General features: G+C 41.3%; 1 protein-coding gene across 11 annotated transcripts in view; it reads right to left on the minus strand.

Moving 5' to 3' along the window:
* Positions 1 to 1,528: 1,528 nt before the first annotated feature.
* The window catches only part of nrcamb (neuronal cell adhesion molecule b), an 84,394-nt gene continuing 68,422 nt past the window's right edge, over positions 1,529 to 17,500 (minus strand). For 7 of the 11 annotated variants that reach the window (XM_077215061.1, XM_077215058.1, XM_077215057.1 and 4 more), the window contains 10 exons: positions 17,150 to 17,375; positions 16,963 to 17,078; positions 15,791 to 15,995; positions 14,907 to 15,029; positions 14,630 to 14,806; positions 13,455 to 13,577; positions 12,905 to 13,063; positions 9,499 to 9,630; positions 7,266 to 7,344; positions 1,529 to 3,958 (listed from right to left, as the gene is read on the minus strand). In XM_077215061.1, coding sequence (XP_077071176.1) covers positions 3,766 to 3,958; positions 7,266 to 7,344; positions 9,499 to 9,630; positions 12,905 to 13,063; positions 13,455 to 13,577; positions 14,630 to 14,806; positions 14,907 to 15,029; positions 15,791 to 15,995; positions 16,963 to 17,078; positions 17,150 to 17,375 — 1,533 coding nt within the window. In that variant the 3' untranslated portion in view covers positions 1,529 to 3,765. Of the gene's footprint in view, positions 3,959 to 6,909; positions 7,345 to 9,498; positions 9,631 to 12,904; positions 13,064 to 13,454; positions 13,578 to 14,629; positions 14,807 to 14,906; positions 15,030 to 15,790; positions 15,996 to 16,962; positions 17,079 to 17,149; positions 17,376 to 17,500 lie in introns of those variants that run through there. The other 4 variants (XM_077215067.1, XM_077215066.1, XM_077215065.1 and 1 more) reach the window with 3 other exon arrangements.

The following is a 17,500-nucleotide window of genomic DNA, read 5'->3' on the forward strand; positions in this document are numbered from 1 at the left end:
TTTCTCAAAGAACCTTTCTTTTTTAAGAGTGAATCCAGTAAATTTCAAGCATCTGGGAAAATCACTGGTTAAAAAGAGAAACCATGAAGAACTATCATCTCTTAAAACTTCTGCAATCCTGAAATGTAATCATTTCAGTTATAATTATTTTAGTGACTTGTTTGAATATCTGGACACTTGAAAACAAATCTTTGTCATTACAGCAGATGAACCAGAGGAACCTGATAACAATAAGAGCCGCTAATCCTTCAAACACCTTGATGAGTGTTTGTTTACATCATAATCATTATCATCATCATCATCGTCTTCATCATCATCATCATCATCTTTTCCCTTCATCATCTTCATCATCATCATCATCGTCTTCATCAGAACATCTAGAGCTTTTTCATCTGTTTTCATCCGAGAAATTTCATCCGTTGATACTATGACAATCTGCCACAAAATGATCAAGAACTGCATCAAGTAACCAGTGTTTAGATAACAGACGGCTAAATGTGTGTGTGTGTGTGTGTGTGTGTGTGAGTGTGAGAGAGAATGTGCCAGCACTGTGACACACACACACACACACACACACACACACACACACACACACACACACACACACACACACACACACAGCAAGTGTTCGACAGATGGCTCTCCCTTTCTCTCTTTCCACACTGAAATGACAATGACTAAAATAAACACTCTGATCTTCTACACACGGATTCTCACTGTGTTTGTGATTTTCTATCTTTCTGCTTCAGATCCAGAATTCACTAGAATCTTTTGTTGCTCCCAAAATCTCAAAATAACCCAGAGCATCTGACTGCAAAACAATCATGTGCTTCAGTGTTTCTGTCTTGTTTTCCAGCACAAATATTTAAAGATTCTTAAATCAAGACAGATTTACTGGAGAAGAACAATGACTGAAGATATTAAGTTGTGTTTCCGGTATTACAATAAAGTAAGTTTGGGCTTAAAACCAGAACAAATATCCGCCAATTTTCTGGTTAGAAAATAATTTTTGCAGTGTTGAAAGAACCGGGTTAATATGGTCGTACTTGCTGGTTCTGGTAAGAACTCTAGCGGCTGCGTTTTGGACCAGCTTTAGTTTGTTTATTAAGCGTGCAGGGCAACCACCCAGTAGAGCATTACAATAATCTAGCCTTGATGTCATGCGGTGTGAAGAAATATAGAGCTGAGAATCATCAGCATAACAGTGAAAACTAATGCCATGCTTCCTAATGATATCTCCTAAGGGTAGCATGTACAGAGAGAGTGTGTGTGTGTGTGTGTGTAGCATGTAGAGTGAACCGCAGCGGTCCTAGTACTGAGCCTTGTAGTACACCATACTGAACTTTTGACCAATAAGACATCTCTTCATTTATACTGAACTCCATTACACACACACACACACACACACACACACACACACACACACACACACACACACACACACACACACACACACACACACACACACACACACACTTACTCACTCAGATGGTGTAGGAAACAAGAAATGACTCAAACAGAAGAGATGTATATTGCAATACATTTATTCATTCCATATTATTCTGCATATTATACTTATAGAGGCTGAAATATCATCCACTGGAACTTCAGTAAAATGAGACGTGGGGTTAGTAGATCTCTGACAGTTCTGAGATTAATCATTATAGTACAAAATCCCTTTACAAACCAAGAGCTGCGGTACATTATAAAACATGAGATAAATACTGAATAAAACACTGAAGAAACTAAACCACAGCAGACACACACGCACACACACACACGCACGCACGCACAGACACACACACACACACACACACACACACACACACACACACACACACACACACACACACACAAACACACTTCAGTCCTCAAGCCAAACAAACTCTCGCTATATTTACAGTAACAAAATATCTTTACAAAACAACATTTAACATTTCAAATTCAAACTTGATGCAAGTTATGAAAAAAGCATAAAAACATCTTTCATACACACAGTTCATTTCGATGAGCTGACCTACAAAAACTGAACAAGGCAAAATAGAAATAGGGTGAATTACATGAAGAATTATTTTTTTAATTGTAAAGAATATTTTATGCATCAAGAAAATGAAGTATATTTTGTCCATCGCAGTAATGAGTATGAAATCTCTTCTAATTCTATGAATGAGAATTTGGGTATTTAATCGTCATAAAATAACCTTGCATGCAATGGAATGCAATGCAAAGAAAAAAAGGCCTTTTTTTCTCGATCTAAAATAGCATTTAAATTTTTATTCTCTTGATTGTGGGATGAAATATTAGTCCGATATTCTGTTATGAATTTCACCCTATAGAGATGAATTGTAGTTGCACATGTTAATATTAAAGAGCTCTGGGATCCTCCATTAGCAAAAAGCTGTTTTGAAACAATCTATATTGTTAAAAGCGCTATATAAATGAAGGTGACTAGCACATGAACTCACATCTGACGTGTGAATGCATTCAGGTAGAATCGTCATCATCCTCATCCTCACAGGGTTGCTATGGGAACAGCACAGGTTCACATGCAGGTCAGGATGCGGGTCATGTGACATGATGATGCGGAGCAGTGAGGAGCGTGTCACTCTAGTGTAATATCAGAATATTGTCATCAAGCATCTGTGTTCACAATACTGCATCGTCACATGACCTCATCCGTGAGGTTACTCAGCGTTTAACTCAATCTTGTGTAAAAATGTTATGAGTTCTGACAGACTTTACATTTTCATCATTGATTTAACTGTACAGAATTACGTGCAAAGATCGTCCTCAGTGTTTCTGTCTTGTTTTCCAGCACAAATATCTAAACAATCTTAAATCAAGATACATTTACTGGAGAAGAACAAACACTGAAGATATTACGACTTGCTTCCTGAAAAATCATCAAAACGAAGAGAGTTTGTGCTTAAAAGTATAAAGTAAAAGTCTTCAGGACAAAGTTTTATGTTGGCTTGACAAAGCCTTGTCTGAAACCCTGAAGGTTTTATAAGCTTCTTAGCATGTTCTATCATGTCTTAGCATGTGTTGAACGTTATTTTACATTTTGCTATCATGTTTTATTACATTGCTAGCATGAATTAACACATTACTAGCATGTCTTACCAATTATTAACATATTGCTAGCATGTTTGCATGAATAAGTATGTTGCTAACATATTTTGACACATTGCTAACATATATTAGCACATTGCTAGCATGATTTAACATGTTACCAGCATGCTGCTAGCATTAATTAGCACATTGCTAGCATGAATTAGCATGTTTGCCAACATGTTTTGACACATTGATTACATAAATTAACACTTTGCGAGTATGATTTAACAGGTTACTAGCATGTTTGAACATGATTGCGCATGCGGCTAACATGATTTTGCACGTTGGTATTAGGAATGCGTATGCTTGTTAACATGATTAATGTGTTGCTAACATGATTTAGCATGCTAGCATTTCTTAAGCTAGCTACCAGGCTTTGCTAATGATAGATACTCGCTGTTAGAGTTATTATGTAAACGTTTTGAGCCCCTCAGCGTAAGTCTATGGGATTTTTTGCGGTTTGATCGTCTGTTTACGGTTTAAATTTAGTCTCAGAAGAAGCAGCAGCTTAAATAGGATTTCAGCACGTTTGCACATAACAAACCAATCTCTGCTAACGGAGTGAGAAAGCTCCCCCTTTGTCTTGAGCTGTCCAGTAGTGTGTTGCAGTGAGTGTGTTATTGTGAGCCGCCAGCTGGTCTGGGGTCAGTGCTACACCAGCGAGTTGATGGCCGGAGACGGGGGCCCCGACCTGCCGCTGTACTGGCCGATGAAGGAGCCGTCCTCGTTGAACTGCGTGTCCCCGGAGTCGGCGTACTCCACTAAACTGTCCTCGCTGCCGTCGCGCGGGACCGTCCCGCTGGAGGGCGTCCGGCTAGCTCTGAGCGGCTTACGGTCCTCCTCACTGCGAGAGAAACCACAGGTGAAGCATGAGGCAAACGCTGCAAACATCACGCGCTGCAAACACCTCCACACTCCTGCATCAGGACACACTCACTGACACGAAGACAAGCTTCAGTCGTTGTGCTGCTTCTCCAGTGAATGTGTCCTGGTTTAGCCCTCATCCTCCCTCGGCCATTCTGACCCGGAACTCATGAGTGTTCATCAGAGGGTCCAAGACTTTTGTCGCACTTGAACCACAAATACAAACTTTTTTTTTAAATTGAATGGAGGAAATTGAATTGTTTTGAGGTTGAAATTTAAAAAAGTAACAAATCGTTTCATTCGCAGGTCAATTTGACCCCCTTAGGAATGAATAGAATGTGAGGAATGCCTCAGTACACATAGAAAAACCTAAAAATGCTGAAACTTTACCCAAAAATTATTTTATAATGTCCACATGTGTATCTGAATGCACACTGAAGAGAAACTGACTTTAGGACCCAGCGGAACAGCTCATTTACTCCATATAGAGATATAAGGCCATCTAGTGGCTAGAGTCATGAAATATCATCTGATATTATTATTCTTCCACAAGAGGTCGGCTAAGACTCCCAATGTAAGATATTTTGAGCTGGATTAAAAGGGTTATGCATGAAATTGTGAGTTATTTTGAATTTAAGTTAAAAGAATGCGTGGAATGTGCTTAAATTACTTTTTATTTATTGATCAAATCTAGTAATTTAAAATTGTGCATAAAAAATAAAATCAAAATAAAATAAAATAAACTTTCTGGACAAAAAGAAAATTTCAAGTATAATTTTAGGGCTTCGGTCATAGTGACACGCGAGGGAAAGATGAAGGCTGAGGATGTTTAGATGTTTGTGCTGGAAAACGAGACAGAAACACGGAGGATGAGCATCATGATTTCATGAAACACACATGCACGTTTAAAATCAAATACATGTGATGTGAATCTCAAAGCAAGTGTTAAAGCATTAAATCATCTCATTCAAGATCAACCATCAGACGGATGAAGCATCCAAGCGTGAAGATGAAGAGCAGATTGATCTCAGAAGCAGCAGCAGAATCTCGTTCTGCTGGCGCTTCATTACACACACACACACACACACACACACACACACACACACACACACACACACACACACACACACACACACACACACACACACACACACGACGACTGATGGACATGTGGACACACTTCCCCTGAATCTACTGTGTATAATACACTGGTGGATTACTTGTAGACTGCAGTCAGTTACTGATGACCATTACTAATGTAATCTACTAGATTACATATTTCAGGTAAAGTAATCCGACTACTTTTGGATTACTCGTCTATCACAGATTATTCTGCACCACACCGATATAAAACCACAAACAAAACAGAAATTACATTCCATTCTTTACCATGAACTTTAAGTGCATTAAACATCACAATACATCAGAGTTCATGAAAAGCTTATACTTAATTAAATCATAAAAATGATACAAATCATAATCATAAAATAAAAATGAAAAAATATATATATTTAAAAAAAAAAAAAAAAAAAAAAATATATATATATATAAAAAAACATTTAGTAAAAAATATATTTTTTTTGTTTACCTGCAAAATATCTTTTTAGTAAGTGTTTATATTTTAAAATATATATATTTGATTAAAAAACCCCCGGAAACTAAACAATATGGAAGCTTGTTTCCGCCAAAGAATGAAAAATAAAAAAGGTCATTGCGACTTTATATCTCGCAATTCTGACTTTATTTCTCTAAATTAAAGAGAAGTACTGCGAGAAGTAAAGTCAGAATTGCGAGAACTCGCATTTGTGAGAGAAAAAGTTGCAATCATCTTTTAAAATGTTTTATTCTGTGGCGGAAACAAGCTTCCGTAAAAATATATTTTGCAGGTAAAAAAATTAAATAAAACATATACATATATATATTTTAGTAAGTGTTTTTTTTCATATTTTTTTCATTTTTTATGTTTCTAAAATATATTTTTGTTTACCTGCAAAATATCTTTTTAGTACGTTTTTAAATAAAAAAGATACATTTTAAAATATGAACAATAAAAACACCTACTAAAAAGATATTTTGCAGATAAACAAAAATTATAAATATCTTAGTAAGTGTTTTTAAATTTAAAATATATTTTAATTTTATTTAAAAACAATAAAAACATGTACTAAAAATACCAATTTTTTGCTTACCCAAAAAATAATTTTTGTTTTAAAATTTAAAACAAAAATTTAAAACCCAAATTATTTTATGTTTTTTTGTTTAATATTTTTATTAAGTGTTTTAATTGTAAAATGTGTTTATTGTTTTTATTTAAAAAAAAATTTAAAAACAAAAAAAGCACTTACTAAAAATACCTTTTTGTCAATTTAATGATTTATGCACAGTAAAAAAGCAAAAATGCACAGTAAAAGAAAACAAACAAGATCCAGGGAATAATCTACTGTGTGAATAATATGTAATCAATAAAAAGGAACAGTAATCTGATCATAAGGATTCGAAACTGTGAAACTGTGCTCGAATTACAAGCACTTGATGTGTGTAATGTGCAGGTAATCCAGATGTGATCAGTTACTCTGGGCTCTGCTGATTCAGTCTGTTAGTGCGCTTCAAGAGAAGTGTGATCCTGGAATGACTGTTTCCCAGTGGATCCGCATGCAGATTCCCGCTTACCTTCCGCCTGGATTCAGTGTGTGTGGCGTCAACATCACACACTGAGATCAGTGAGGAGTGTGTGTGCATCTAGCGCACACTACAGGACTGGAGCTCGACACACACAGTAAAGTCTGAATGATCGTCTACTACACACTCATATTCTGCTTCAACACGTGACGATATAGATCGGGGATCGTGCGCTGGAATAAAAGCTGGCATGTCAGTCATATTCACATCATGTGACGGGATGAGGAAAGATGAACATCTACTGCAATCATCTCAAAAATCAAGGAAATCGTTTAATGATACAAAAGAATATTGCTGTACAGGAGTAAAGTGCGTGGCTCGTCTCGCGTGCAGAATAAAGCAGGAAGAGACTGTAAATGTTCAGTCAGATCTGTAAACTAAACTAAGATCATCTCGGGACAGGAATATAATCTGATGCAGGAAACATGTGCTGATCAAGTTCATCAACGCTGATCATCCTGTAAAACTGCAGACCTGATCAAGTCCCTCAGAATCCGGATCAGGTGAAGATGAAGAATCCCAGAGTCGTGGAGAAGTGCTGACTGCGCAGATGTGGTCTCCTGAGGGGTCAGAGGTCAGGGGTCAGGGGCAGGTCAGCGCTCTCTCACCTGTACTCTCCAAACGTTACATCGTCCTCCTTCATGGGCTGGACCTCCGGGTCTCCGTGAGCGTCTTCCTTCTCTTTAACTGAGACAAACATCAGAGATCAGAGATCAGAGTCACACACACACACACACACACACACACACACTGAAACACACACACACACACACACACTCACACACAAGCACACACACACACACACACACACACACACACTGAAACACACACACACACACACACACACACTGAAACACACACACACGCAAACAAACTCACACACACTGAAACACACACACACAAGCACACACACACACACACACACACACACACACACACACACACACACACACACACACACACACACACACACAAGCACACACACACACACACACACTGAAACACACACACACACGCAAACACACTCACACACACTGAAACACACACACACAAGCACACACACACACGCACACACACACACACACACACACACACACACACACACACACACACACTGAAACACACACACACGAAAACACACTCACACACACTGAAACACACACACACACACGCACACACACACACACACACACACACACACACACACACAAGCACACACACACACACACACTGAAACACACACACACGCAAACACACTCACACACACTGAAACACACACACACACACACACACACACACACACACACACACACACACACACTGAAACACACACACACACACACACACACAAGCACACACACACACACACACACACACACACACACACACACACACACACACTGAAACACATACACACACACACACACACACTGAAACACACACACACACACACACACACACACACACACTCACACACAAGCACACACACACACACACACACACACACACACACACACACACACACACACACACACACTGAAACACACACTCACACACACTGAAACACACACACACAAGCACACACACACACGCACACACACACACACACACACACACACACACTGAAACACACACACACGAAAACACACTCACACACACTGAAACACACACACACACACACGCACACACACACACACACACACACACACACACTGAAACACACACACACACGCAAACACACTCACACACACTGAAACACACACAAGCACACACGCACACACACACACACACACACACACACACACTGAAACACACACACACGCAAACACACTCACACACACTGAAACACACACACACAAGCACACACACACACGCACACACACACACTGAAACACACACACACACTGAAACACACACACACACACGCAAACACACTCACACACACTGAAACACACACACACACACGCACACACACACACACAAACACACACACTGAAACACACACACACGCAAACACACTCACACACACTGAAACACACACACACAAGCACACACACACACGCACACACACACACACACACACACACACACACACACACACACACACTGAAACACACACACACACACGCAAACACACTCACACACACTGAAACACACACACACAAGCACACACACACACACGCACACACACACACACACACACACACACACTGAAACACACACACACGCAAACACACTCACACACACTGAAACACACACACACGCACACACACACACACGCACACACACACACACACACACACACACACACACACACGCCAACACACTCACACACACACACACACACACACGCCAACACACTCACACACACACACACACAAGCACACACACACACGCACACACACACACACACACACACTGAATGCAGAAAACACCTTCTTGTGATTACGTAATGTGTGGTGCATCACAGCTAGTGGAAGAAGAGCGTTTGTCGTTAAAAAACTATATAAATGTTTATTTAGTTTTAAATGTGCGTTTGTCTAGATCAGACTCTTATTCCTCGGCCGGATCGGTTCGAGACTTTGAAGCTTTTGGACTTCATTGAAGTCACTATGTGGAGAAAATCCTGAAATGTTTTCCTCAAAAACCTTAATTTCTTTTTCACTGAAGAAAGAAAGACATGAACATCTTGGATGACGTGAGAGTAAATTATCAGAATCCTTTAATACTAAGACCATAAAAAAACACTTTTGCTACTTGAGCCAAATTAAACGTTAATTGGCGTTATGTAACATAAATGTCTGCTAAAGGATTAAATGTAAATGTCAACACGAGTCTCACCTGGATATTTCCCGCCCTTGTTCCTCTTGATGAAGCAGACGATGAGCAGGATGAGGATGAGCAGAGCGATGGCCGACATCAGCCCGATGAACCAGCCCTGCGTGGCGATGTCCACCTGCGGACTCACCATCGCTGAGGAAGAGGAGGAGAGGAAGAGGGGGAGAGGAGGATGAGACACGGCAGATCCGTTCGGCAGCGAGTCACGATGGATCACAAACACGCGAGGGACGGACACTCAAACACACACTCAGTGTTCCTCTCATCTTCCAGTACATACATCAACGACATAAAGCACACAATATCTTCAGTCTGTTTCTCCAGTATATGTATCTTGATTTAAAGGTGACACATTATGCCCCTGTGTGAATTTTCAGCTCAAAATAACAGATCATTTATTATAGCTTGTCAAATTTGTCCCTTTTTGGGTGTAAGCAAAAACGTGCAGTTTTTGTGTGTGTCCCTTTAAATGCAAATGAGCTGCAGCTCCGCCTCCGTTCAGAAGAGGGCGGAGTCTTTAAACGAGCTTCAGAAACTCCAGCAATAACAAAACAGGCCAATCTCACTCATCCAGAATCCCAGAATAACCAGTAGCGAGTGCAGCCTTACGGAGAGACTCAGGAAGAGTTTCTGAATGTTAGTGGAGACATTTATGTAGTTGTTGTGGAGTTACACTGATCATCTCATCATCGTGTTGAACTTCTACACAAGTGTCCACAGTTCCTGAGGTGTTTATAAGACAGCGGTGACGTGTTCTGGTCAATAGTGTTCAGTGCTCGTCTGTGCTCAACGACAGAACAGTTTCAGGCTTTGCTGGATCTTCTGCCGTTGCGTTAGAACTGCTCACTGTTGGCGCTCGAGAAACCGAATGTCGGCTGGTGTGTGTAAACGTGCAGATTAAGGGCCGGTAATATTATAAACGTGTAGATTAAGAGCCGGTAATATTATAAACGTGTAGATTAAGAGCCGGTAATATTATAAACGTGCAGATTAAGAGCCGGTAATATTATAAACGTGTAGATTAAGAGCCGGTAATATTATAACCGTGCAGAATAAGGGCCGGTAATATTATAAACGTACAGATTAAGGGCCGGTAATATTATAAACGTGCAGATTAAGGGCCGGTAATATTATAAACGTACAGATTAAGAGCCGGTAATATTATAAACGTGCAGATTAAGGGCCGGTTATATTATAAACGTGCAGATTAAGAGCCGGTAATATTATAAACGTGCAGATTAAGGGCCGGTAATATTATAAACGTGCAGATTAAGAGCCGGTAATATTATAACCGTGCAGAATAAGGGCCGGTAATATTATAAACGTACAGATTAAGGGCCAGTAATATTATAACCGTGCAGAATAAGGGCCGGTAATATTATAAACGTACAGATTAAGGGCCGGTAATATTATAAACGTGCAGATTAAGGGCCGGTAATATTATAAACGTACAGATTAAGAGCCGGTAATATTATAAACGTGCAGATTAAGGGCCGGTTATATTATAAACGTGCAGATTAAGAGCCGGTAATATTATAAACGTGCAGATTAAGGGCCGGTAATATTATAAACGTGCAGATTAAGAGCCGGTAATATTATAAACGTACAGATTAAGGGCCGGTAATATTATAAACGTACAGATTAAGGGCCGGTAATATTATAAACGTGCAGATTAAGGGCCGGTAATATTATAAACGTACAGATTAAGGGCCGGTAATATTATAAACGTACAGATTAAGGGCCGGTAATATTATAAACGTGCAGATTAAGGGCCGGTAATATTATAAACGTACAGATTAAGAGCCGGTAATATTATAAACGTGCAGATTAAGGGCCGGTTATATTATAAACGTGCAGATTAAGAGCCGGTAATATTATAAACGTGCAGATTAAGGGCCGGTAATATTATAAACGTGCAGATTAAGAGCCGGTAATATTATAACCGTGCAGAATAAGGGCCGGTAATATTATAAACGTACAGATTAAGGGCCGGTAATATTATAAACGTACAGATTAAGAGCCGGTAATATTATAAACGTGCAGATTAAGAGCCGGTAATATTATAAACGTGCAGATTAAGAGCCGGTAATATTATAAACGTACAGATTAAGGGCCGGTAATATTATAAGCGTGCAGAATAAGGGCCGGTAATATTATAAACGTACAGATTAAGGGCCGGTAATATTATAAACGTACAGATTAAGAGCCGGTAATATTATAAACGTACAGATTAAGAGCCGGTAATATTATAAACGTACAGATTAAGGGCCGGTAATATTATAAGCGTGCAGATTAAGGGCCGGTAATATTATAAACGTGCAGATTAAGAGCCGGTAATATTATAAACGTGCAGATTAAGAGCCGGTAATATTATAAACGTGCAGATTAAGAGCCGGTAATATTATAAACGTACAGATTAAGAGCCGGTAATATTATAAACGTACAGATTAAGGGCCGGTAATATTATAAATGTGCAGATTAAGGGCCGGTAATATTATAAACGTGCAGATTAAGGGCCGGTAATATTATAAACGTGCAGATTAAGAGCCGGTAATATTATAAACGTGCAGATTAAGGGCCGGTAATATTACAAACGTGCAGATTAAGGGCCGGTAATATTATAAATGTGCAGATTAAGAGCCGGCAATATTATAAACGTACAGATTAAGGGCCGGTAATATTATAAGCGTGCAGATTAAGGGCCGGTAATATTATAAATGTGCAGATTAAGAGCCGGCAATATTATAAACGTACAGATTAAGGGCCGGTAATATTATAAATGTGCAGATTAAGGGCCGGTAATATTATAAATGTGCAGATTAAGGGCCGGTAATATTATAAATGTGCAGATTAAGGGCCGGTAATATTATAAATGTGCAGATTAAGGGCCGGCAATATTATAAACGTACAGATTAAGGGCGGTAATATTATAAACGTACAGATTAAGGGCTGGTAATATTATAAATGTGCAGATTAAGAGCCGGCAATATTATAAACGTACAGATTAAGGGCCGGTAATATTATAATAAGATCCTCTTCATACGTCAGAAGGAGAGAAATCTGATCTGCTTATTTTTTGTCATGCTTGCAGAGAAAGGCTCACCAGAACAGAGTTACTGGGTTTCACTTTTCACGTTTTCTGGGTTGGTAGAAACTCTCGATTATAGCACTTACACACTGACTAACTCATATTTTCATGATATGTCCCCTTTAAGAATATTTGTACTGAAAAACAAGACAGAGACACTGAGGCAGAGCCTCTTTTTGTGCGGGATACAGTCATGCTGATACGTGGATAAAGACCCATAAGCGCAGACGGACTCATGCAGAAGCTCATCAACACATCTCCCAGCATGCATCACAGCGGGCACGTATCCCACAAGGCCTTGAGGCTGAGAGGAAGCCTCACCTGGGAGCGTGACCAACAGCTCCTCCGAGCGCCGGAGCGAGCGCTCGTCCTCCCGACCTCCGGCCACCACGCGCACCTTGTAGGACAAACCCTCCTTCAAACCCTTAAGCACGTGGAACTGAGAGCCGTTGACCTTCTCTGAGAGCCAATCTTCATCACCTGAGGGTTTCACACACTCCGTTCAGATCTCCACACCCTCTGACCTCATACTGTTAATCTACTAAACAACTCAACCGTTATGAGCCCTCACTGCAAAACATGATGCTCTTCCTCAGCGTTTCTGTCTCGTTTCCCAGCACGAACATCTAAACATTCCTGCATCAAGAAACATTTACTAGAGAAGAACGACTGAAGATTAAACAAGACTTGATATGTTCAGTCCTTGAGCTTCTCCAGTGGATGTCTCCTGGTTTAGGAATGTTTAGGAGCAGGATCATGTTTTGCAGTGTATCCCGGTCGGTCAGCTCTGTTAGTGACTACATGAGCTCTACTCTATATGTTCATGTGTTTGATCATCATAAAGCACGACACACGCATGCAGGAGTCTTACTGTTGTCTATAATATATTCAACATAAAGGTGTTTCTCGGGACCCCAGTATTCCCAACTGATCAGCGCTCCGTCCTCGCTCACGGACGAGTTGACGTTCCGGAACGCAGGAGCGATGGCCGGCGCTGAGAGAGAGAGATACAAGCATCAGCTCCGGCGGCAGATCCGTGTGGAGAAGCTGAACCTGAACGACCTCTCGCGAGGGAGTCGCTGTTACTGAGTGAGTGAGGGCAGGAAATGACATTAGCGTGTTAGGGACGGGGCTACTGATGATGTCACTACAGCGACTGTACCCGTGTGCTGGGGGGGGGGGGGTGCCTGAGATCCTGGAAAACACACACACTCACACTCACACTCACACACACACACACACACACACATACTCACACACACTCACACAGCATCACGTGACTCCAGCAGGTCAAAGGTCACAGCAGCGAGTGTCAGGAGGAAAGAGAAGGAGGACATTTATAAAAAGGAAAGATTAAAAGATCAGAAGGAAAACACACACAGGATTCTGTGACATTCCTCCCCGTAAGTTTGTACATATAAAGGTTAAATGCATCAATCTTTGAGGGCAAATAAAGAGTTTAAACCCATTTTCAGTGATGAAACTGATTAGAACAAAATGTATTTTATTGACTTGAACCTGGACTTTAAAATGGACTCAAACCTCTTTCAGTTGTGATACAGTCTCAGTCCACTTTAGGAAGTGCGCCCTGTCTAGTGGACGTACCTCTGTGGAGGATGGTGAGACACTAGTGCGCCCTGTCTAGTGGACGTACCTCTGTGGAGGATGGTGAGACACTAGTGCGCCCTGTCTAGTGGACGTACCTCTGTGGAGGATGGTGGGATACTAGTGCGCCCTGTCTAGTGGACGTACCTCTGTGGAGGATTGTGAGACACTAGTGCGCCCTGTCTAGTGGACGTACCTCTGTGGAGGATGGTGAGACACTAGTGCGCCCTGTCTAGTGGACGTACCTCTGTGGAGGATGGTGAGACACTAGTGCGCCCTGTCTAGTGGACGTACCTCTGTGGAGGATGGTGGTATACTAGTGCGGCCTGTCTAGTGGACGTACCTCTGTGGAGGATGGTGAGACGCTAGTGCGACCTGTCTAGTGGACGTACCTCTGTGGAGGATGGTGAGACACTACTGCGCCCTGTCTAGTGGACGTACCTCTGTGGAGGATGGTGACGGCCTCCTCGGTGAGCGCAGGACCGGATCCCTGCTGCGTTTTGGCACTGAAATAGAACTTGTAGCGCGTGCTGTGATGGAGGTTGTGCAGCGTTACACTGCTTTGATTGGACGGCAGATCCATCTCATCCAGCAGACCCAAGTCATGACTGCTGTTGACTGGAGGCGGAGCGAGAGCGGAAAGGGGCGGGGTCACGTTATTTCAGCCAATCATAAGCAGCTGTAGATTTAGATCTTAGGTGAGGAGAGATTCTCTCACCCGTCTGATATCTGAGGGTGTATCCGGTCAGACGGCCGTTTCTTTCGTGAGGCGGAGCCCACTCCAGCGTCAGAGAGTCCAGATCCGAAGCCGACACACGGAAGAACGACGGCACGCCGGGAACTGGAACCATACAGACCACAAAATCTGTGCCTTCAAGTCAAGTCAGCTTTATTTCTACAGCGCTTTATACAGTACAGAGCAGTATCACAGTGATAAACAGGAAAATAACAGAATCAATGATGCAAACTTCATCAAATATGAGACACATTTAGATTCAGGAGTGAAGCAGCTCTATAGAAGATCAGAGAGTCATTATTCAGATCAGTTCAGTGTTGATTCAGTTCAGATCACTAACTGTATAAAGTTCATCATTAATGAAACAAGTTTAATTTCAGCTGTAAAGCAGCTCTGCAGGAAAAAAGTCAGAATTGCCAGATAAAAATTGCAATAGCGAGAAAAACTTAGTTGCAAGAAAAAGTCAAAACTGCGAGATAAAAACTTATAATTACAAGAAAAGTCGTAATTGTGGAAAAAGTTCGAATTGTGAGAAGAAAGTCGGATTTGCTATGAAAAAACAGTATTATGAGAAATAAAGTCATGATTGCAATAAACTTACAGTTGCAAGAAAAAGTCAAAACTGAGAGATAAAAAGTCGCAATTGTGAAAAAAGTCTGAATTATGAGAAATAAAGTCATGATTGTGAAAAATGTCAGAATAGCTAGATAAAAAGTTGCAATTACAAGAAAAAAGTCACATGGACCTTTTTTATCTTTTATTCCATGTGGGAAACAAGATTCCTTATTGTTGTCATCTGATGGTGTCAGTGCAGCTAAATGTATGAGTGAATAAAGCGGTTTGAGCAAGTGTTCAGAAGCTCTCACCGCCCTCCGGCGTCTCGAAGCGTTGCGTGGCGCTAGCGGGTCCTTCCCCGCGGCTGTTGAACGCCGTCACATGCAGACTGTAGGCGCTGAACGGGTGCAGGTCCGGGAGCTTCCCGCGGGTTCTGTTGGGCCCGAAGCTCTCGCTCCTCTGCTCGCCGTGGTGAGAGTTGTGGCGGTGTAAACTGCGCTCGCGCCGGTAATGAACCTGCACACCGACAACAGTTTCCACACGCTCATATCCCAGCATGCACTAGTCTAAGATCACACCCTCTAAAACGCTAAACATTTCCCAGGAGCAAAAGTCATCTTGTTTTCATAAGCCTAATTTATTTGAAAACAGAAGGGGTGTAACAATATATCGTGTCACAATATATCGCAATACAAAAATTCATCGATATGTATCGTGGATAGTGACAATATGTATTGTGTAGTTCACCCAAAATAAAAATTACTGTGTGAGAAAAAATTCTAATTTTCACTGTTTTAGTGTCAGTACAACATTAAACTGCTATATATAATGTTGAATATAATGTATAATAATGCAATGGGGGAATATTTGTGTCCTGAAAATGCCAAATGTCTTTAAAAGTGGCCATACATTATTTTCAATATATCTAGTCAGTGACAGTGAAAGCATATTCATCTAAACTAATTCTGTATTTTCAGCTTCAGAATCATGAATATTTTTATTCTGGTGTCTCTATTGTCCTGTGCTTTGGGTTTCCAGCACCAAGTCCAATCCTGTTCATTTACACAATTCAGCATTTTAATCAACAGTGCCTTTTTTGTTAAGCTTTTATCATATGTCTGGGAGTATCGCAATAATATCGTATCGTGAGTTCAGTATCTTGAAATGTATCGAATCGTGACATGAGGGAATCGTTACACCCCTAGAAAACAGGGAAATTTATTCAGACTCCTTCAACATTTCTCACATTAACACAGTTTATTCGCTATAGTTTAGAAACGGTAATAAAATATGACCAGAACTCAAGAGTTATTAAATCAGTTGTTATTTCACTGGATTTGTCCATCCTTCTGTTAGACTCTCACACATGAATTATGTTGAATATCTGTCAGCTGTTAAATTTAACTACACAATTAGATGATACCAGTTTAGCTAAACCAGTTAGCAAGCAATGCTTAATTTTCACATGACTCTGAGCGCGTACCTTATAGCCCTGCAGTCGCCCGCGCACGGATCGCTGGGGAACGTGTTCCCAGTGCACCTCCGCCAGCGTGCTGTTCAACACCACCACCTGCACCGGACCCGGGGCCGCCGAGGGAACTGCACACAGCATTCTGGGAGTTAGCAGCGCTACGCTAGTCGAGCGCTAATGCTAAAGGCGTGAGACTCACAGTCCTCTCCGGAGTGCCCGATCACAGCGGCGGGTTCGGGGCCGGGCCCGTAGGCGTTCTGCGCCCGCACCATCACCTCATATGGCACAAACGTGGGCGTCCCCGACACCACGAACTTGGAGACGTTGGCGACGCTGACGGAGGTCCAGTCCTTCTCCACGCCCTGCTGACGCCACCGCACCGTATACTGCAGCCCGGGGCCGTTCGCCTGGAGCCCCGTCAGCGGCTGCACACACACACACACACACACACACACACTCAAGCTCATGGCACGTGGCAAGGTTCGTATGAATAAATCAGAAAATCTGTGTGAAAATCTGTATTCTCTTTATTACACTAACTCAGGCATGA

The sequence above is a fragment of the Siphateles boraxobius genome, unplaced genomic scaffold (assembly GCF_051911475.1).
Source record: "Siphateles boraxobius isolate OS27281-9 unplaced genomic scaffold, OSU_SipBor_1 69, whole genome shotgun sequence".
NCBI classification, from domain to species: domain Eukaryota; kingdom Metazoa; phylum Chordata; class Actinopteri; order Cypriniformes; family Leuciscidae; genus Siphateles; species Siphateles boraxobius.